The 22,823-nt window shown below is 44.9% G+C and overlaps 1 protein-coding gene across 4 annotated transcripts in view; it reads left to right on the top strand.

The window, feature by feature from the left end:
• FOXN3 (forkhead box N3) overlaps positions 1-5,809 on the top strand; it is a 389,249-nt gene extending 383,440 nt beyond the window's left edge. For all 4 annotated transcript variants that reach the window (XM_058292566.2, XM_058292581.2, XM_058292573.2 and 1 more), the window contains one exon: positions 4,183-5,809. In XM_058292566.2, the coding sequence (XP_058148549.1) occupies positions 4,183-4,729 (547 nt within the window). In that variant the 3' untranslated portion in view covers positions 4,730-5,809. The remainder of the gene's footprint in view (positions 1-4,182) is intronic.
• Positions 5,810-22,823: the final 17,014 nt, after the last annotated feature.

Consider the following 22,823-nt stretch of genomic DNA (forward strand, 5'->3'; position numbering starts at 1 on the left):
TCCTTGAGGGATACAGAGGATCTTCCAAATTCATCATTTTACCATCTTGGAGAACTACCTGGACCACCTTGGGCATATCACAGGGCTCTCTGAATCTTTATCTGTAAAGTGGTGTTCCATCTATTCTTGGCGTGCAACGTGATTCAGAGTGGTACGGGGACCCTGCGCTATGTAACACTGAATCATGAGCTGTAAAAGTGGTTTTCTTTCCTGTTCTCCTTTAGTTCATCTGGCCTCTTTCAGAAAGTCTCCATCTGATCCATCTTCCAGTGGATCTTTAGCCCATCTCTAATGCTTGCTTATTTGCCTGTTTAAGAAAGAGAAAGGTTCTCAGGCTCAGACCTTTACTTTTGGCAATACTGTATAGCTAAACTTGACTATCATTGCTTTGGTCCCGGTGTATTCTGCCCCTCATATCCCAACTTTTTCCTTAAAAATTTCAAATCTTTGGAAAAGAGGAAAGAAGAACATCATGAATACCATATAACCCTTCACCTAGATTCAATAAGCATCAACTTTTTGCAGTATTTGCCTTATTTTCCACCCTGTCACTTGTGAGTCTCTTGTCTCCACTTCCTTCCCTATTATATGCTGCTTTACTGTGATATTAAAGATGTTGCAAATACCATGTTCCTAAAATATAAGGATTTAGAGTTGAACTGAATTTTTTTAAGGGCCAAGCACAGCCTAGTTTACTCATTTGTTTGGGTTCACTCTGAAACTTTTTTATGCTAGTGCAGTAAACTAATTGAAGATAGTTACCTTAAACAACAAAGATGAAGAGAACCATAACACAAGAGTTTCATTTGCTTTTAGTAACTATTAATAGCTAGCTGTACAATTAATTACATTTATCACGTTTCAATCTGGTGGCACCTCAAAGTGATCTTTTCCCAGCTACTTTTGTGCATCCAAGACACAGCCTAGAAATAGGAAGTCTGCAGAGAACAGATAGCTCAAGCCATTCCCCAAATCAGGGGCTGCATTTACAGGCGAGCCCTTGACGAATTCCCTTCTGCTCTTACCTGATGGCCGATTCCCATAAGCCTCCTGATCCAGAATAGAAACAGAAAATGAGTCTGCTCAGGGTTAGCGCAGCAGCAGAGAAGAATCTGACAGCAAAAAAGTAGACCAAGTAAAACTCACCGTGCATTGGTAGAAAGCATCGTCCATGCCCAGAACTTTTCATTTCAACCTCATACCACACTGTAAGGTAGATAAGGAATCTGAGGCTCCAAGAAGTAAAATGACCTGCTTAAGGTCATAATAACGATGCTGGGAATGTGAACTCAGGTGTGCCGGCTTGGAAGCTGGGCCCTTTCTAGAAGGAGAGGGAGAGGGCTGCAATCTGGGAACCCAAGCTGGGATCCTTCCAGAGCGGCTTCCCTGTCAGCCCACGTTGTAATTGTCGGGGTTTATCATAATCTCAAGGCCTCTAGCAAAGGGTAAATTTTGCTAATGGCCCTCGGGCATTGCGCCACCGGTCCTGAAACACTCAGGAGGAGAGAGGCAGGCTCTTTGGCCTGCCACACCATTTCCTCTCCTTCTCTTTCATCTTTGTGGACTGAGAGTGGGCCTTGCTGTGCCTTCAAGGCCCCTGGGGTAGCTGGAGAGCAGGCGGAGGGGCTCGCACTGTCTCTCTTTATGGGAGGCCTGGCCCCTAGCCTTTCCATCGGTGCTAAATCCTCGGGGGGGTGTCCGGAAAATCGCGGGAGGGAGAGCCTCAGGCCTCTTCCCCAGCTTCACAGTCTTTGCCAGCGATCCCTCCTGCTCCTGCACTTCCTCGTGCTTGACACCAGGCCGGGTCACAGCAGTGACTGGAGCCTGTGTGGGGCTCACACGCTAACGGGACGCACAGGCGGTTGAGTTAGTCATTACACAGCCCACAGCGATGGCAGCTCAAGTGCTCTCATGGAGAGAAAGTCAAGGGTATTTATGGGTCGCTTAGGAAGGGAAAGCGTGGACATGCTCCCCACTTCTCCTGGAGGTGTATCATCAGGTGGGTGAGTTTGCAGGCAGTGGGCCAGCATGGTGCAGTAGAACATCGCTCACCACTGCACAGATCCTTCAGCCCTGGCAGCCAAGGTCAGATGCCACGTCTTGCACAGAACTTTCCTGGTGCCCTCTGTCCATCCTCCAGCTGAGGTTACCCTCTTCCGAGCACACATCCCTTTTGCGCTCTGCCTCCACTGAATGCCTCCTGTGTGCCAGGCACTCAGGAAGACAGCGGCCGCCAGCGGAACCAGCGCCCCTGAGGGAGCGGAGGCCCCGCATTGCCCTGGCCCTGCAGGCACTAGCTCAGGTCCCCAGCCCAGGGGCCCCGGGAGCGGCTGTCTTGACGGTGCCCACTTGCCCGATAAAGAAGTACAAGGAGGAGACTCACCTTTATTTTCAGTGTAACATTTATGTGATCGAAAACTTCTTTAAAAATAAAAAATTTTTTTTAAAAAAATCTCCTTGTCAGGAGAAGTGTTTAACATAGTTCAGAGAAGTCTGAGATGAAGTTAAATGACGTTTACGTGAAGATGGCAGACTTGATGCGTACATGACTTGGTTTCTTGCTGAGACCTTCAAGTGTTGCTCTTTGAATTGGCCCGGTTGTACTCAGCATACAGGATTCCTGGGACAACGTCTGGAGTAGATCTGGCAGGGCCTACAGCTGACATTTGTGCAAGTGGATGGATCAAGTTATTCAGTTTTACAGGGAAACGTTTCACACTTTCCTTTATTTTCCTGTACAAGTGAAAAAGCAAAGATTGTAAGCCACATTCCCCTTCATTGCCCCATTTCTAACTTTGCTTCCCTCTGACTGGTGGCGGGGGGGGGGGGGGGGAAGGATTTCCAAGAGCCCCATAGGTTTATTTGGAGCCCAACTATTACACATTGTTTTATAAACCTCAATTTCACATCTCAAGTTGTTAGCATATAAAAAAGAAATAATATAAAATTATCGTTGCAATAGTATCTTTTTAGCTTTGTTTTATTTTCTATTTTAGGGATGGGTTCTTTAATTTTACCTTATAATTATTTTAAACTATATATTTCTAGAAGTTAAATCTACAAAACAACCTATATTCAAAGAAGCCTAACTTCTATCCCTGTAACCTCCATGTATCCCTTCCCTCTCCCTATATATGAACATTAAAAAAACAACAAAAAGCAGGGTGATCGTAGGCGTGAAGACACAGAGGAACTTGTGACAGGCTTGATGAGTGCTGTCGGGCCCTGCAGGGCATGTACAACAGGGAGCCTAGCTATGGGATGTAGGGCAAGAGAGAAAAGTCACTGTGATGACGTGGTTAAGAGCTCAAGCTTGAGACAACAGGCTCTGGTTCCAATGCCAGCCTCATTAGCTGTGTGACTTTAAGGAAATCCCTTAGCTTCTCCAGGCCTCACTTGTGGTGTCTGCAAAATAAGGATGCTAATATCCACTTTATAGAGTTAAGGCAGGCAGGTGTGCAGAGTTAGCATGGCGCCTGGCAGGTGGTGAGTTCAGTAAGTGGTAGCTCTGGGCTGTCTCCTCTGTGCTCTCACCATGACTTGCTTCCACTTAGACAGTAAACATCCTTGTGACAAAGTCTGTCCCTAGTTCAGCTCATAAGCCTTTCCAGGACCCATCTCAAGGCCATGCACTTCTGTTAGGTATTCAGTGAATATTTGTGGAATGAACGAGGAACGGAAGAGGGAATGAGTAACTGTCACCACACGGCAAGTATCTCTTAATACTGCAAAAACACCGAGTTTAGCCTTCTGACAGCGAGGTCTGCATTATGCTGCAGCTTCAGGAGAGAGCGCGCCTTTTCCTCTTTAGTCCCCAGCCAGCATCGTCGGGCCAGGTCCCACCCTCCAGTGTAGGCAGTCGGCGAAACTAAGCCCAGTTTGGTTTCTGTGGTTCAATATGAGAGATTGAGCGTCCACTGCTGTCACTGCAGAGGACTGTTGTTTTGACGTCTCAGCCACGCAGACTGAGTGGATGTGTCAGTGACGATGGGCCATAAGCAGGAAAGAGGGGGCACGGGGATTTAGTTCCCCATCCCCAAAGCTGATGCACTTGTGCCCCGCGGTTTCCGGACGGCTAGATGGAAGGTCAAGGGGCGTGACGAGGCCGCGCGGACGTGTGTCCCCTTCTCAGGATGTTCACTCCGTGTCCCCTTTTTGTCTCCCGCCCCTCCTCGCCTCCAGGAACGGCCTCTCCGGCTGCCGGCTGCGGACTGAGAGCGAGCCCTCGTGCGGCTCCCCGGTGGTCAGCGGCGACCCCAAGGAGGACCACAACTACAGCAGTGCCAAATCCGCCGCCGCCCGCAGCGCGTCCCCCGCCAGCGACTCGGTCTCCTCCTCCTCCTCGGCCGACGACCACTACGAGTTCGCCCCGAAGGGCGGCCAGGAGGGCAGCGAGGGCAGCGAGGGCAGCTTCCAGAGCCACGAGAGCGAAGCAGAGGACGACGACAGGAAGCGCAGCCAGAAGGAGGCCAAGGAGGCCCTGGGGGACAGCGGGTACGCCTCGCAGCACAAGAAGCGGCAGCACTTGGCCAAGGCGAGGAAGGTGCCCAGCGACACGCTGCCCCTCAAAAAGAGACGCACGGAGAAGCCGCCCGAGAGCGACGACGAGGAGATGAAGGAGGCGGCCGGGTCCCTCCTGCACTTGGCGGGGATCCGGTCCTGTTTGAATAACATCACCAATCGGACGGCAAAGGGGCAGAAAGAGCAAAAGGAAACCACGAAAAATTAAAAAACAAGTCACCGATTTGTTTTGAACTTACGGCCATTTGGTTTCAGCATGTCAGGAGATTTCTAATGATTTGTGGCAATATCAGCAATTTGTTGTTGTTTTTCTTTTTTCTTTTCTTTTTTCTTTTGGTTTGGTTTTCTTTCTTTTCTTTCTTTTTTTTTAATTTGGCCCCCTTCCTTTGTTTTGGGACCCTTAAGAGTTTTATTTTTAAAGGAGATTGAAGCCATAGAACTCATATTGACACTCAGCTGTTTTACAAAAGCTTTTCATTATCTGAAGACAAAACCGAAAAAGCCAAAATTACCGTTGCTTCTTCCTCCAGCTTGTCAGAAACACGCGGCCGAATCCACAGGGACGTCACCGTCAGTGCCACGAGAGCACACATTCGGCACCCAGAAGGCGCACCACAGACGCAGTCCACGTGCAGGCCCATCCCTTAGGTTGAAAAGTTAGGGTGTCCACCCCGTTGGGGTCACCGAGTGCGTGCGGATAAAGCGATGGGGGCAGGATGAAGCACGCCTTCCCCTGGAGCAGACCCAGGCATGGCGCTGCCTGTGCGTTGCTCCAGGAGAGCCTTTGGCATTGGCACGCAGTGCCCACGGGGCGGAGGGGGGCCCCTTAGTCCTGCGGCCCAGCACCCGCTCCCAAGGTGGACACTGTTGCTGTACATCAGGGGTCAGTAGAGGACGAGAAGAAACGGGGTCAGTGTTTAGTGCTGTTGCTAATCATGGAATTCTGTTCTATATTAAATTAAGGAAATGTTTCCAAAGCCATAAGCCTGAAGGTTGGTCCTGCACACAGACACACATGCACACACACACACACCAGAGAGAGGAAAAAAAACTGATGCAGGAAACAAGCTATGTCTTCTTTACAGCCCAAGTGAAAAACAATCAAGAACAAGAAATTACAATAGCTGTTAAGGAAGGAAAAAATGGTACAGATCTTTTTCTGTCTATCAAAAATATTTGATCCAAGTGAAAAAACAAAAAGCTACAGAACCTGCCATTAGTATTTTTAAAAGATGAAAGGCACATTGATGAACAAACACTAGTAAAATATGGCCAAAAAAAAAAAAAAGGAAAGAAGGAAAAAAAACAAACTCCTATACTGCCCTCAAAATGGAGTTTGCAATTAATGTCAGCCAGGATTTATCTTTGCAAAAATCAGTGATTTCCACATTAAGCCAGTGTAGCCAGCAGAAATTTCTGATCCACAATGCATGGATTCCTTTGAAAAAGAAAAAAAGAAAAAAAAAATCACAAAAACACAAACTTTTTTTTATTCAAAAATAACAAAGTTCTTGTAAGGTAAATAATGTATTTAGCATGAAGCATGGATTATTTTCATATAAATATAGAAAATAGAGAAAAGGCTATGCCTCTAATTTTTAAGCCCTTAGGCTTAGAGGTTCTTTTGGTTTTCTACCTTTTTTTCCCTTTCTTTCTTTTCTTTTTTTTTTTTTTATTTTAATTTTTCTTTTATTTTTTTGGTTTGCTTTCTGGTTATTTTGTTTTGGTTTTTTGAAGCAGGTGTTTAAGGTTTAACCTTCTTCAGGGACAAATTCTGACTGTTGGGGAACTTACTCTGCAATATAAAAATCTCTTCTTGCTCTGGTAGGGCTTGGATGGTTGAACTCTGTACTGCCTTGTCTGCACTTCAGCCCCCGACCCCTCTGCTTCTCTGTTTTTAAAAGTGTGTCCTTTCTCTTTGTCTGTATGTGTTTAACATGACGCAATAATTTGAGGGCAAACTCAGTAGTGAGTGTGTATGATAGAATCAAGAGAATGATGAGACGCCTACTTGAGAAAATCATTCTGTGATTTGGTTGTAGGAAAAAGGCAGTGAATAATTATGCAAATTCGCCAGGAGAAGGGCAAACCTGCTAATGGGCCTTACTGGATGAGGGTATGAGCTAGGGTACACGCGAAGGGGTGTTGGGAGGGCCAGCCCCGCGTTGGGCCACAACAACACCATCTTGCAGGAAGAAGGAGGGGTCGGCCATCTCTGCCACCTCAGCTCACTGAGGCATCTAGAATTAAGACCAGGTAGATGGTGAGAGCTGAATTTAGACGACCGGACAATGCCATGCAGACCAGAAACTCCTGTGATCTTTGCCTAAAAAAAAAAAAAATTTTTTTTTTGTTTTTTTGAGATCCAAATGGAAATCTCTAAAAGAATATGATCTTTCATCCAAATGGAGGGAAATTTTAAACCATAAACAAAAATACCACCACTGTGGCTCAGGATATGGTGAGGAGGAGAGGAAAGGAACTGGGGTGCTTTTTAAAAATTTTTTAAAAACAGGACAGCTGTGGGCCAAAATCCCGTCCATCCTGCAGCACCAGGTACTGTTAGAAGCTCCACCTGTCCGAACAGTGCGGATTAAGTGATGCCTGCCCTGTACTTACCAGTCCTCTAGGGGTTGCTGATAAGCAAACCTAACAGGAGTTACCCTCATACAACAGGTAGAATTCCTTACCTGAACCTGAATCCTGCCAGCATATTTGTTCAAGGTATAGGTGGGGGTCAGTGCTCTGTTTCCTCCATCTTCCTAAACATCTGACACCCCCAAAACAATCCACAGCTGTGGAACTTGAGCGACACTTCAATTTGTGTTGTCACCTGACCACGCCCAAACGCCCCTCCACCTCACCCCGTCGCCCATCCTCTCCCCCTTCCCCAAGATGGTAAAATTCAGATGAACCTCCTAAAAGGCAGAGAGAAATATTCAGGGTTGTTTCTGACAGGAGACTTCTTCCAATTAAACCTCCCCCCCAGTGGGCTGTCTCCCCTCATTTCTTTCTTTTTTCTAAAAGGGGCAAAGGCCTCTTTTAGAAAATAATAAAATGCAATGTGTGTGATTTACTTTTCTGATCTCTCTGAGAAAATAGATAAAATATCTTATAAAAGTGCGTTCTTAACTCCAGAACCACTCTTTTTTGCATAAATACCTCATTGGGCAGCTCTGTAAGTGTTATGTTCCCAAGTCTTCCCTGGGCGCCCTGGCGGGATCTGCTTGGAAGACTTGTTGGGGAAACTTTAGTGAGGGTACTTTTTTCTATTTTTCTTCTGTTTTTGGAGGCATACATATTATGGATAACCAAAACAATGGCTCCATTGTGTTTCACTTTGTATTTTGATTGTCCAGAGAAAACAGCGCATCCATGTGTACGTGGCCATCCGTAGTGGATCCATTGCGGAATGAGGGTGTCTGTCCTTAGCAAAGCCAAGGGGGCAGGAGACGCCCGCTCTCACCCCCTCCTCCAAGAGCAGTCGAGAACTTAAGCACAAGCCTATTTGTGAAAGAATTATTTTCCTTAAGTGTAATTCACTTTAGTCTTGGCGTTCCCTCCCAGGTGTTCTTAACCTCCCAGCTAGCGTCTGTATCCCTCAGTCCGCGGACCTGAGCGTCGTTAAGGGGCGTGGTGTTTGCTTTCCCTTCTCCCGTCGGGGGAAGTGGCGTTTCGTGTGTCATTCCAGTGTCGCACATCCTCACACGGGGCGGGAGGGGGGAGGGGGAAACGGGGACCTCTAGCAATATTTAAAGATGCTTTGGTAAACAGCCGTGAACACATCAGCACCGCGACATCTCGTTCCTGGCCCTCGGACACATTCAAGAGAAAGACTGTAGATCTTCTGTCTTGAATGGTGTACACATAGACAGTTGTTTTAATCCTATTACAGTTGTCTTGTATCTTAATCTAGTACTCTGTGGAAAGGGTTTGCATCAGAGGTTTTTCCTAGCCTTATAATCTACCATAGCTCCTCCTCCTTGCCCCTCTCTAATCCGTGTACTTTCACAAGTTCTTTGGTAAAGCTGATCCATCTGAAATTAGAATGGAACAAGCCTGCATTTAGAAGACCGTGGTCCAGACACCTGGGGCAGATTTCCATCTTAGGGGTGGACATTTAAGAAGGCCTGTCCCAAGAACTGACCCTTGCCGCAGGGGGGTACAGCCGTTCCTACCGCGGGGTGCCAGAAGAGGCCATTGTGCTGACAAGGTGGGGGGCGCCCTAGAGCCAAAGCCGTCCCCGTGGCCTCTGCCCAGCGAGCCCCGGGGTCCCGCGGGTCCCGCTCAGGGTCGGCGGGGCCCACCCACGTGCCCGGGAGGTGGCGGGACCCTTCTGCTGCCTGCGGGTGTGGCCTGGAGCCTTGGCGGGGTCCCACGTGGAAGGAGTTGGCACGGGGCCGGATTGATTTGGTGTTCGTTTCTTTTCCCCTTTCAACTTCATTCAGGTGGGGACAGGTTTCTTTCTGGCGGATCACAGCGACCCAGGTGTAGCGATTTATTTTGACGCTTCTGTGGAGAGGTATTTCTTTTCTTTCATCTTCGAGGTCTTTGCCCCCAAAAGAAAACGTTCGATCTCCGTGCCCCCCTTGACCGTGACTTGCCAGTGTTGACAGTTGAGTCCTTGCTTAGTGTTGTAGGCCCCAGCCCTCCAATACTATATCAAACACTGTTATGCACATAATGCAGCACTGTGATCTAATTTAAATAATACTTTTTTATTATTTATACTACTATATATAATATACATCAACACTTTTGCTATATAACCTAAGTGATAACCCTCTTTTAGTTACCTGCCAAACTCTGGACTTTGGTTTATATTGCAGTTACAAAGTTGTAATGGTGTCTTTTTTTCTCTTTCTTTCTTGTAACGGAATGTGTAAATCAAACTATATACATTGTGTGGTGTTCCTGTTTCTGGAGTTTCATGAGGATTTACACACCGGCACCCAGTATTCTGTATAAAACTGCCTACCCTTGTGACTCCTCTGTTAATCCTTCATTTGAGAGAGCGCCACCGCCGACAGTGGTGAACTCCTTCGTGTTTTCTCTCTCGTACTGGTTATCCTTGAATTAAGCACAGACTCGTCAGCTCGGTTGCTTTATCATGAATAAAGTGTGTGGCGGTGCAGTTCTTCCACGGTTCAGCAAACAAGTGCTAGCTTCACTGACCAAAAATTAAGGAAGGAAAAATACCATTTTTAAAGCGGTCCATCTTTTAACAGCCGAAACCGATGATGTGTCTATGGTGCTGCATCTTGCTGTTGTACATTGGAAATCAGCCCTATGTGAATGATCACTTCTGACTTCCTGTAGTATGCTCACAAGTACCCTTCCCGTTTGTTTCGTTAGCGTTGAAATCAAGACTATTTATTTGGATTATATACAGCAGTGTATTTCACTGTACTTCAATTGCAAAAGTTGAGAATAGCGTTCTCTTGTTTTGCAAATAATGGCTATTCCATATTGGATTCACAAAGACTTCGATATGGTGACCCTATCAAACCTAGAAATTGTATTTCATCCTTTCATGACTGTGGCCTGAGTTCCTCAACCCTGTTGTTTTATAGATGAAACCTAGCACGCTTCCAGTTATTTAAGCATCCAGCATTTCCTGAGTATGTATGTTGAAGCCATCTAAACTCATAGCTGATTCAGTAACCAGTTTCATGCTGTATCATTCACACTCACTACTCCTACTGCCATGGTGAAAAGTGGAGGAAAATATAAAAAGTATCCGTGTGTGTCTGGGAAGCATTATACACTTGTACATTATTTTTATACTCTTCTGTAACATTTTCTTGAGTTTCGTTTTTGTTTTACAGAAGAAAAAAAAAATCCATGATACAGCAATCAGAAGACCACACGGTTTACTGTCGGTGCTGAGCATGGCCTGCCTGGCCTTTGCTGACCGACAGATCTACATGGCCAAATTGATTTACTAGAGTAATTTCCAAAAGCCAATTTTTTTTCCTGCATTTTTCTGTATGAAACTGCCAATATCATGAATAGAAAGGGAGAACCATAAAGGTGAAAGAAATTCTTGTCCAGTCGCGTTGGTGTTACCTGAAGAAGCAGTGTGGGGGCAGGCGCAATCGGCCGAACTCGAGGGACGCGATGTGTGGCTTTGGAGGCATCCATACGTGCATTCTGCATTCTTCATATGTAATCATATTGCCAAAGACAAACTCTTTCATCATTTATTGTAAATAACACTTTTTCCCCAGACCTACCATAAAGTTTCTGTGATGTATTGTCTTCCAGTTGCAATAAAAATTACTGAGTTGCATCAATTGAAGAGAAAAACCACATGGTATTGTGTGTGCTGCGTCTCCATATGCAAATGCTGAGCAGTAAAATCATTTATATTTCTTAACCTGCACCAGGTTGTGTGCTCGGTTTTTTTATAGTTTTTTTTAATAGTCCGACAACATCTCCACGGTCTCGGCGGCACTTACCTACTTATCCTCGTGTGCCCTCCCGTTCGCTGTGGGAAGTCACACACCTCTGCAGACACAGGTGCCGTCCGAGGCTGGGCTCCTCTGTGGATCTTGGGAGAACTCCAGCCCTGGTCAAAAGGGCTATTTTTATAGCAGGCCTTCTACCGCAAGCGTCAGAATTGGAAGGCAAGGCCAATCTTGCCTTTTGTTTGGAAGTTGTCAGTTAAACGATAAACTGAAGTTCTTTAGAAGTGGAGCCCACCAGCCCCCCATCGGCCTATCCCAAATCCCGAGGGTTGCTTGTGACAATTTTCCTAACCCTGACTTTCATCTTCTAGATTTAACCCATCGCCCCTCAAGTGCCCATGCCAAACACACTACCGCTCCCACCAAGAAGCAACAAGAAGAGGATGGGGGGGGGGGGGGGACACAAGTCACCGTTCAGAGGGCACCAGCCACCTTGCCGGGGGAGTAAGATGAGGTTGTCTCAAGAGTGGGGTTCCTTTGGTGACTGCAGCATTTGTGTGGCTTTGGGGTGGTTTTTTTTTTTTAAGATTTTATTTGTATTTTTTATCTTCCCCTCCCCTAGATGGTTGTCTCTTCTGTCTGCTCATTGTTTGCTCGCCTTCTCCAGGAGGCACCAGGAACCAAACCCAGGACCTCCCACTCGGGAGGGGAGTGCCCAACAGCCTGAGCCACATCAGCTCCCCACAGGCTGCGGCATTTGCCAGCTTGTGGCATCTGCTCATTGCGGCAGGTGCAGCATTTGCTCATCTGTAGGAGGCACTGGTACCCAAACCCAGGACCTCCTGTGTGGTAGGCGGGCACCCAACTGGTTGAGCCACATCCACTTCCCTTCATTTGTTTTTAAATCCCCCTACCCCAGTAGAGCCCCTGGCCTTCTGCTGGGTCCCCACATGCACTGCTGTCTACTCCAGGATGCCCAGGCTATGTCTCCTGCCTTGCTCCTGTGGTCGAAGTGTCACGGTAATGTCATGGAACCCCTCTGTTCCGTGAGCATACTGGAATAACTTCCGCCCAGTAAACCTCGAAGCACAGTTCCTTTGTGTTTGGCCGGCATTGCTGCCATTTCCATTTCCACTGTTGGGGTGACCTTCAAAGCTGTGCTGAGACCTGAAAGGCAGAATTCCACCATTTGAGATTTGATTGGGATGAAGATTCGTTTGGAGCCAAACCTAATGAATCAGGTAGGTGACCGAGTTGGAGAATGCTTGAGGCCAAGTGGAAGGTGTTCAGTGTGATAAAGATCACGTTGAAACAACACTGCTTACCCAGGTCAAAACTATCACAAAAGTCAAGTGAATCATAATAGTTACTGCATGCGATTTTCTTTAGTGATTTCTCTACTACCTTCATGAGGCCGGATTAATTCAAAAAGCATTCAGTAAGCAGCAATTACGCCAGCAACAACTGGACCCAGACTTTTAGGGGCTTGGAAGCTAACGGAGGAGGCAGACTTTGAGTTGCTGTTGGCATAGGCTGCGAGCACTTTTGTGGCACCTGTCTTTCCAGAGAAAGAGCTTACCGAGGGTTAAACAGCAGCAGTCTTGCTGAAATAAGGCTACAGTTTTACCAGTGGTTGATTTGAAGGGACAGCACACAGAAACGTAAATCTGCTTGTGTGTATGTTGAAGCAGTTTTACTTCCTTAAGGTGTATTCAGGTGCCTGCCCCATCCATGTCCTCTGCCTTCATCAAAATGGTAATCCAGTGCCTCCTCCCTCAGCCGTTCAAACTGCCAGTTCCTTCCGTGAAAAGGCATAAGCAAAAGAAGAATGTGTGTTTTCATTTTATTAAAAACGGCATGGTATAAACATACAGACTAACTCAGAATTATAGTTCACTCTCATAAGTGACTTTTTGCTTTCACTCCTAAGATTTTTTTTTTTTACCTGCAACACTTGGGACTTTGTTGTGCTGTGTATTTGCTAGGGTGACGGTATGCCCCATGTCCTGTGTATTCTTTGAGTCAAACAATAGGATTCTCGACTCTGCCTCAAAGATAAAATTTTCGACTGGATAGTACCCATATTCAAGTTTCAGTAGTACACAAGCCCTCCTCTAGGCTTAAAATCATCTAGGTGGGGGCTATCTCCACCTATTTTTTTAAACATTTATTTATTATTATAAAAGTTTAATTATTTCTCTACCTCCCCTCCTCCCCAGTTGTCTGCTCTCTATGTCCATTTGCTGTGTGTTCTTCTGTGTCCGTTTGTATTCTTGTCAGCGGCACCCAGAATCTGTCTTTTTTTTTTTTAACATTTATTTTTTATTTGTCTCTCCCCTTCCCTTCCCTACGCCCTAGCTGTCTACTCTCTGTGTCCATTCCCCGTGTGTTCCTCTGTGACCGCTTCTATCTTTATCAGCAGCACCAGGAATCTGTGTTTCTTTTTGTTGCGTCATCTTGTTGTATCAGCTCTCTGTGTGTGCGGCGCCATTCCTGGGCAGGCTGCACTTTCTTTCATGCTGGGCGGCTCTCCTTACGGGGTGCACTCCTTGTGCATGCAGCTCCCCTACGCGGGGGACACCCCTGTGTGGCAAGGCACTCTTGGCAGCAGCAAACACGGGTCAGGAGGCCCTGGGTTTGAACCCTCGACCTCCCATGTGGTAGGCAGACGCTCCATCTGTTGAGCCAAATCTGCTTCCCTATCTCTACCTATTTTATTCTTCCCCGGTGATTGAAAATAGGTTCTTTTCTAAAAGTATTAGAATTGTCTTCAAATTCCTGTGCCTTCCAGAGCGATGCAATGCCTCCCCGCCCCTCCCCTGTGGTACCTCAAGGGTCACCGACGCCCTTAGGGCATCAAAGCAGAGCCCAGATGGGGGCACGGAGAGGGGAGCCCTGAGCCCTGGCTGGTTTCTCCTCTCTTCGGTGCTCTGCCCATGGAGAGCAAAGTGTTCTGAACCAAGACTCCACCGTCCCTCTGGATACGTCCGAACAAATGAGGGTGTTTTCAGAGGGAGTCTGGCATGAGAGGAGACTTGTTCACGAGCTGCGATCTCACATTCTGTCACCCTGCTTCTCAGTTCCCCTCGGAGTTAAATGGTCCCACATATGCACAACCCGGGTGTGTTTTGGCCAATTTTTCATTGACTGGGACTCAAAACCAGAGTGGATCAGGAAGAATTAGGTAAGGGCATTTTGTAAAAGATTCAAGTCCAAGTGAATGAGTCAGTTTATTAAATGTTCACCTCTTCCCTTAGTTTTGTCTGAAAGCACCTGCCCAGAGCAGTGTGTTTAAAAAACAAACAACAACAAAACGCTAAGAGCATTAGTATCTTAATTTGAAAATTATTCTTGTACATTTGGAGACAAAATGACTTGAGAGCTGTTTTGTATCACTCCATAATAAAGTGCTTATGTATATGGCAAAATCTCCCCCAAAATACAGCAGTTTATTTGAGAGGGATGAAAGAATTACATTTTTTCTCATCTGTTACTCGTTTAAAGATTCTGATTTGATTTCTAAAAATATATAACCAGGAGGAATACAGTATGGTAAGAAAAGTCTGAAAACGGGGCAGTGGCTGATTTTTTAATAATCTTCCTGGGATGCAGAAAGATGGAATGGGTACATTCTATTCTCTATTTACATTCTCAAAACAGGAACATAAGAGACTATTGAGTCCAAGCTCCCCACTTTACAGATTGGGCAGCTGAGGCACAGAAACATTAAGGGGTTTGCCCAGGATAACACAGCTGGCTAGGGGCGGAGCTGGACTTGATGAGAGAATTTTTTCCTTTTTGTCTCTTGGCACATTCAACTATGTGATATGAAATTGTAATCATCAGATCTCTAGGATTTCATTTCTGGGCAATTCTCCCCACTTCATGTCCTACGCATTTTCCAGGTAGCTATCATGAAAATAACTGTCTTTTTAAATGATACAGCATTCTCGAGTGGATGGACTGCCATCATCAACTGTTACCTTACGTTTAATTGTTTAACTGTTGATAGTTTCCTTCTGTGATAAGTAATGCTGCAACAACTTCATGCATGTGGCCATTTATCAATGTTATAACTCTTTATACAACGATGTCGGTGCCAACAGCAATGAATGAAAACTCCAATATCATTGCATCCTTAATAGTACTGGATATTATTTTTTCTCCACAATTTTTGCTAGCACAAAAAATATGACTTGGCTTCTATTTTAATTTTAGTTTAATAATATTAACAAAGCTACTTTCTTTCCATATGCTGGTCATCTATTGTTTTCTCTTTTCTGAATCATCTGTAACTGACTCTCCAAGAGTTTTGAAGAGAAAAAAATCAGAATCATGGACAACTTTCAGATTCATAGACAGCTTTCCACTATGTTTCTGATTAGTTATTAACAGGGCCAGGAGGACTGGATACATTATATTGCCCACGGACAGTCCTGTCATCTTTGTGCTCTTTTATCTCTACTTGACCTTATATTGAGACAAAATCTCCCTAAAATTCGCCTGTTGGTCCTTAGACTACCTTGGAAAGCCACACGTGAAAACCACTTACACATTTGAGAATATCTGAATAGCCTCCAATACTATATTTGAAAACAAAAATAATTTCCTCCCTATATCTTTTCCAGGATAAATATTCCAAGTTCTGTCAATTGTTTCTCTCTGCTGGACATGCTCCAGTTTGTGATCAGAACTCAGAACTGAGTATAGAACTCCAGGTACAGTTTGATGATTGCAGAGCTGCAAGAAACTGTCACCTCCTCAATTCTAGACCCACTATTTCTATTAATGTAACCAAAGACTATTAAAGTAATTTTTTCCCAGAAGCCTCATCACACCGCTGATTCGTACTGAATTGACTGTTAACCAGAATAACTAAGTCCCAGCTTTTGGTGGACTTCTCTGGGTATAATTTTTGGATCAAAGTACAGGATTTTAAATTTATCTTGACTAAATATCACCTCTTTAGATTTGGTCCACTGTTCTAAGATTGAAGGAAGGGTGTTCCCTGATTTTATCATCCAAAGCACAAATTTGAAAAAGACTTCTGCATACTGACTAGGGCACAACTGGAGCTATGTGGCAAGGTTCTCAAGACCCCTTTGTAGGTCAACTTCCATCTCAGTCAGTACCATTTGAGAGCAACCATTCAACTAGTTATGCATATATATGGCTTTATGACAATGTAGCCTACATTTCTCTATCCAACCAAGTGTCATATACAGCCTGGATCTCCAGGTATAAATCCATAGTCATCCTTTATAAGAAAAGAAAGGGAGCGGATGTAGCTTAGTGGTTGAGTGTCTGCTTCCCGTGTACAAGGTCCCAGGTTCAATCCCTGGTACCTCCTTTGAAAAAAAAAAGGAATAAAGTCACACTCTATGCTAATAAGAAAACTGCACATTTGAAATAGAGCAATGGAAAAGAATAAAATTTCACTTATGTATAAAATTTGAAATGATACAAATCCTACTTTTTTTTCCCATGGGGAAATTAGTCTTGATTTATGCAGGTATTAAATTATGTGAGAGTCTTAAGGAACATGTCCCTCCCATAAGGAGCAACCACCATTCATTCATTCTTGTTTGTTGTTGTTGTTCTTTCACTAGATCTAAGTGAGTCCATACTGGCTTCTGTGCAAACAGTTTGCAAACCATTCTTGTAATAATCCATCCACGAATCTTACCCAGGGGTAGTGTTGTGATTATGGAGCTACAGTTTGCAGACACTGTTTGCAGTCAGGACAGTTTCAGCACAATGCTTAGGTGGTATACCTTCATTCTCTGTGCACATCTATTTAGGGGGCTGCCTTATATAGCAGGTACTCAGCCTCCCGACATAAGCAAATGCATTTATAATAACAGGCTTGCTTTAAAAACAACTCAATTTGAGTTTTGTTATATCTGACACCTATTTATTTTTAAATACTTGACTCTTTACACAACATGCCATATATATGTAAGCATCTAGAATTTCTTCAGTAATTGGTAAAGGCAGTCTGAAGCATGAAAGAATAGAGAAGAAATAGACCAAGAAGATGTTAAGTAGCTTATCTTCTTTGTAGTCAGACAACCCACATTTGTTTTTGTTGCTTTTGTTGTTGTTTGTTGTTTTTGTTTGTTTATGGAAGTACTGGGGTAGGGGATTGAACCTGGGCCCTTGTATGTGGGGAGCCAGTGCTCAACCACTGAGCTACACCAGTTCCCCCACATTTGTTTTGAACATCTGCTGTGCGCCAATCCTGCTAGGTTCTAGGACACAGATGAAAGCTATAGCTCTTACCTTCAGGTACGACCACCTCCAAAATTCCAGCTTCAGCAATAAACCCATGTCTCACTGGCAGCTGATATCTCTCCCTATACTTCTCAGCAGTCATTGGTCTTTTTTAGATAAAAGAATGTCAGTTGCAAAGATCAGTTCAGCCTTTATCTTCCTTTCCCTCCCATCTTTCCTTTTCTCACCTCTGGCAGCTGACAAGTTGGATAAGAGCCTAGTTGCCATCTGAAGATAGGGATGTCCCTCCCATAGATGAATTATTTCTTACTGAACCAACACTTGCTACTGGGACCAGCTCCATGATTTAAAAAAAAAAAAAAAAGGTGGGGAGACAACCATCAAGATGGTGGCAGAGTAAAGAGCTCCTAGAGTCAGCTCCTGCTACAGGGCAGTTAGCAAACACCCAGAGCTATCTGGAGCTAGCTGAAGCATCTGTTTGGGGCTTACAGGAGACCAGAAGAGCATCCTGCAAATCCTTGAAGGAATGGAAGGAAGAGACTACCCATCTGCAGAGAAGACTCGTAAGTAGAGTGCTGCATGCCCTGGAGGCTGGTGCCCATCCTCCACTGGAGGCACAAGCCACCTCAGGAGCTGTTCCATGGCTGGAATTGACAGCTCCACTTTCCAAAACTGGGAGCAGAAGAGACGGTTGGGCACCAACTTCAACTACTGATGAGTAAGTTGAGCAGGCTAAAATATAATCCTAAGAACAACTGAAGTTTGAACCTGTCCAAGTCAGAGTCAGGTAGATGCCATCTTAACTCGGAACCTGGCATGAGGGGGAGCAGGGTGGACTGAAAATCACAGTGTTGGTAGGGACTGGCTTCTTTCCATCCAGGTCAGATTGCAGCTCTAGCCTAGGTTTCAGCCCTACCTCTGGCAGGGAGGAGGCTGGAGAGCCCTGCACCAGCCCATCCAGGTAACTGCAGGTACATTTGGCTGGCACAGACTGAATAATCAGAATTCTACCAGGGCAACTGCAGTCATCTTGTACCTGCACTGCATAGATTGCTGCCCACACCTGCAGCTCCATCCCTGCCCCAGGCAGGGGAGAAAGGGATGTGAAGTCTCATCAGTCTCTCCAGGCAACTACCGTCTAGGTCTGTACAACTTGGATTATTCCACACAGCTGTGACTCTGTCCTACACCTGGCAAAGGAGAAAGTTGGGAGAAGCTTCATTGGTCACTGGGGCAATGAGGGCAGCTTGAGCCTTCATAGCTTATAGCACCAACTGAGACAACTAATCATAAATGTTCAAACACATCTCCTTAATAAATTCAATGAGATGGCTAAAGAGATTAAGGATATTAATAAGACACGGGGAAGTGGATGTGGTTTAACTGATAGAGCATCCGCCTATGATATAGGAAGTCCAGGGTTCAAACCCAGGGCCTCCTGGCCCATATGGTGAGCTGGCCCATGTGCAGCATTGCCACACTCAAGGAGTGCCGTGGCACACAGGGGTGTCCCACATGTAGGGGAGCCCCATGCACAAGGAATGTGCCCCACATTGAGCTGTCCCCTGCGAGAAAAGCACAGCCCACCCAGGCGTCACTGCACACACAGAGAGTTGACGCAGCAAGATGATGCAACAAAAAGAGACACAGATTCCTGGTGTCACCAAGAATGCAAGTGGACACAGAAGAACACACAGCGAATGGATATAGGGAGCAGATGGGGGGGGGTGGCGGGGAAGGGGAGAGAAATAAATAATAAAACAAATCTTTAAAAAAACAGAAAGAAGATGTTTGATGAGCACAAAGAATTTAAAAGCATACATAGAAAAGTAGCAGATCTTATGGGAGTGAAAGGTGCAATAAATGAAACTTAAAAACATTGGAATCATATAATAGCAGATTTGAGAAGGCAGAAGAAAGGATTGGTAATCTTGAAGAAATGACCTCTGAAAGTGAACATACAAAAGAATAGATGAAGAAATGAATGGAAAAAGTTGAACAAGATCTCAGGGAACTAAATGACAGCAAAAGACCTGCAAACATACATGTCATGTGTGTCCCAGAAGGAGAAGAGAAGGGAAAAGAGGCAGAAGGAATATTCAAAGAAATAATGGTAGAAAATTTCCCAGCCCTATTGAAGGATATAGATATCCATGTCCAAGAAGCACAATGTACTCCCATCCAAAAAAAAAAAATCTGAATAGACCAACACCAAGACACATAATAATCAGAATGCCAGATGTCAAAGACAAAGAATTCTGTCAACAGAAAGAGAAAAGCAATGCATAACATATAAGTGATAGCCACTAAGATTAGATGCTGATTTCTCACCAGAAACCATGGAGGCAAGAAGACAGTGGGATGATATATTTAAGATACTACAAGAGAAAAACTTCCAGCCAACAATCTTATATCTGGCAAGATTGTCTTTCAAAAATGAGGATGAGTTTAGAATATTCACAGATAAACAGAAACAAGAGAATTTCTAATCAAGAGACTGGATTTTCAGGAAATACTAAAGGGTATGCTAGAGCCTGAAAAGAAAAGACAGGAGAGAGAGGCCTGGAAGACAGTCTAGAAATGAAAATTATATCAATAAAAGTAATACTGTCAAACAAGCAGTGAAAATAAAATATGACAGGTAAAACTCAAATAGGAATAAACTTAACCAATGATGTAAAGCACTTATATTCAGAAAACTGCAACTCAGTATTAAAAGAAATAAAAAAAGTCCTAAATAACTAGAAGAACATTCCATGCTCACAGATTGGAAGACTAAATAACATTAAGATGTCCCTTCTACTCAAATTTATATACAGATCCAATGCAATCCAGATAAAAATTCCACCGGCATTTTTTTAAAAATTGAAAACATGATTATCAAATTTATTTAGAAGGGTAAGGGGTCCTGAATAGCCTTTAAAAAGGAAAAGCAAACTCTCATCTCCAGATTTTAAATCACATTACCTAGCTATAGTAATAAAAACAGCATGGTAATGGCATAAAGACAGACACAAAGACCAATGGACCAAACTGAATGGTTCAGAAACAGACCCTCACATGCATGGTCAAGTGATTTTTGACTAGCCTGTCAAACCCACACAGCTTGGGCAGAATAGTCCATTCAACAAACAGTGCTGAAAGAACTGGATGTCCATAGCTGAAAGAAGGAAAGAGGACCCCTATCTCACACCTTATCCAAAAAGGATCAAAACTTAAAAATAAAAGCAAGAACCATAAAAAGCAATTCCAGAAGAATTGTAGGAAAATATCTTCAGGACCTGGTGGTAGGTGGTGGATTCTTAAAGGACATAAGAGGAGGACTGTGAGGACTATTGATGTTTAAGGTATGTAGAAGTTTTAACTGGCTTTACTGTGAAAGTGTGGAAATGTATAGAGTGGATGGTAACACATAGTGAGTAACTGCTAGTTTATAAATGGGGATGTGGCTGAAAATGGTAGTCTAGGTATGTAAATGGAAGTTAACAGAATGCTAGAGAATAATCTAGGAACTGAATAGCATGGTAAACCAAGAGGTGGATGAGAATTGTGGTTGATGGTACAGATGCAAGTGTGTCCTTTGTGAGCTAGAGCAGATGTACAGTCACTATTACAGGGTGGTGGGAATATGGAGAAGCATGGGAAAGATACAACTGGAGTGACCTATGGACCATGGTTAGCAGGAATAATATAATGTTCTTGCACCTATGCCAAAGATGAACTGTGTTGATAATGGGGCAGTAAGGAAAGTGTATGCCAAATGTACACAATGGACGTGGTAACAATCAGATGATATTATCTTATCTGTAACAAATGTTCCACCACAGTGTGTGTGTTGATAGAGCGGTATTGTTCGGGAATTCTGCACATGTGCATGATTGTTCTATAAGTTTACAACTTCTGTCATAAAAATATATTTAAAAAATAGTAATAGAATGGGTTGGGGGAAGCGGACTTGGCCCAATAGATAGGGCATCCGTCTACCACATGGGAGGTCCCTGGTTCAAACCCTGGGCCTCCTTGACCCGTGTGGAGCTGGTCCACGTGCAATGCTGATACGCGCAAGGAGTGCTGTGCCATGTAGGGGGGGGTCCCCCGTGTAGGGGAGCCCCATGTGCAGGGAGTGTGCCCCGTAAGGAGAGCTGCCCAGCACGAAAGAAAGTGCAGCCTGCCCAGGAATGGCGCCGCACACACGGAGAGCTGACACAGCAAGATAATGCAACAAAAAAGAAACACAGATTCCTGGTGCCACTGATATGGATAGAAGCGGTCCCAGAAGAACACACAGCAAATGGACACAGAGAACAGACAACTGGGGGGGGGAGGGGAGAGAAATAAATAAAAAATAAATCTTTAAAAAAAAAATAAAGAATGGGTTGGGGAAAAAATACACCAAACATAAGGACTAAAATTAGTAGTAAGATTTTGACAATATTCTTTCATAATTTGTAACAAAGTCTCACAACAATGCAAGGTGTTGGTGAAGGGTTGATACATGGGACCCCTGTATGTTAGGCATGTTTGCTTTGTAAGTTCACAAATTTTACTATATACTTATTGTTTATGTATGTTCATATACAAATGGTATAAAGATAATAATAAAGGGGATTGGGGGAAAATACTTTGTTTAGTAGTAATATTTTGACAATGCTCTTTAATTGTTAGTTAGAAATATTTAACAGCAATGCAAGGTATTGGTGGTAGGGTGAGGTATGAGAGTCCTGTATGGTGTTATATATGTTCGTTTTGTAAGTTCACAACTATTACTATACATTTATTGTTTATGTGTGTTTATGTATGAGTGATATAATTCAATACAAATTTTTTTTAAAAGGTGGGGAGTGCTGCAGATGTGGCTCAAGTGGTTGAGCACTTGCTTCCCACGTGGGAGGTACTGGGTTCGGTCCCCCGTCCCTCCTAAAAACAAAACAACAAACAAGCAAACAACGAAAAAAACAACTCAGGGGAGCCGATGTGGTTCAGTGGTTGAGCCCCAGCTTCCCACATATGAGGTCCGGGGCGCAATCCCCAGCCCCAGTATAACGCTTCAAGTTCTCACCTTATAAACAGGTGTCCATCTCCCACTCCTGCCCTCCCGCCCTTTGCCCTGGACATTTCTTTACCCCCAGTGTCTGCTTTGGCACCTGGCGTGCGGTGCTTGCTCGGCGTTTCTTGGATGGAAGGATGGAGGGACACGAGTTGTTGTTCAGATGCTGCTCCCTGGCCAGCCCGGATGCTCTGCCTACGGGCCTTGGGGACTCACCCCCGACCGCAGCGCAAGCCAGGCTGGAGAGGAGCCTTTGAGCACATATCACCTCCCGCGGCGGGGAGCTCCTGCAGATGCACCCTGGCGCATCACCCTGCTGGAGCTTTCAGGGACGGATGAACACAGGCTGCTTGGCTTGTCCAGGCGGTAGCCATGGCCGGGCTCTCCATGTTCACGTGGTGCTGCTGCTGTGGCCAGCAGGGCGAAGGGAACCATCCTCCACTGAACCACAGACCAAGAAATGTCCCAGTTGGAAGGGCCAGTTAGAGACTCTGAACCAAGAGGACCAGGCGCTGTGTCCACCCACTCTCCCCACCGGCCCATCCACTCCCAGGACCATGTCCTCTGCCTACGGGGAGCGGAGCAGGCTCGGGATCCCGGCCGCCCTGTTC

Source organism: Dasypus novemcinctus, chromosome 3 (assembly GCF_030445035.2).
Source record: "Dasypus novemcinctus isolate mDasNov1 chromosome 3, mDasNov1.1.hap2, whole genome shotgun sequence".
Lineage (NCBI taxonomy): Eukaryota > Metazoa > Chordata > Mammalia > Cingulata > Dasypodidae > Dasypus > Dasypus novemcinctus.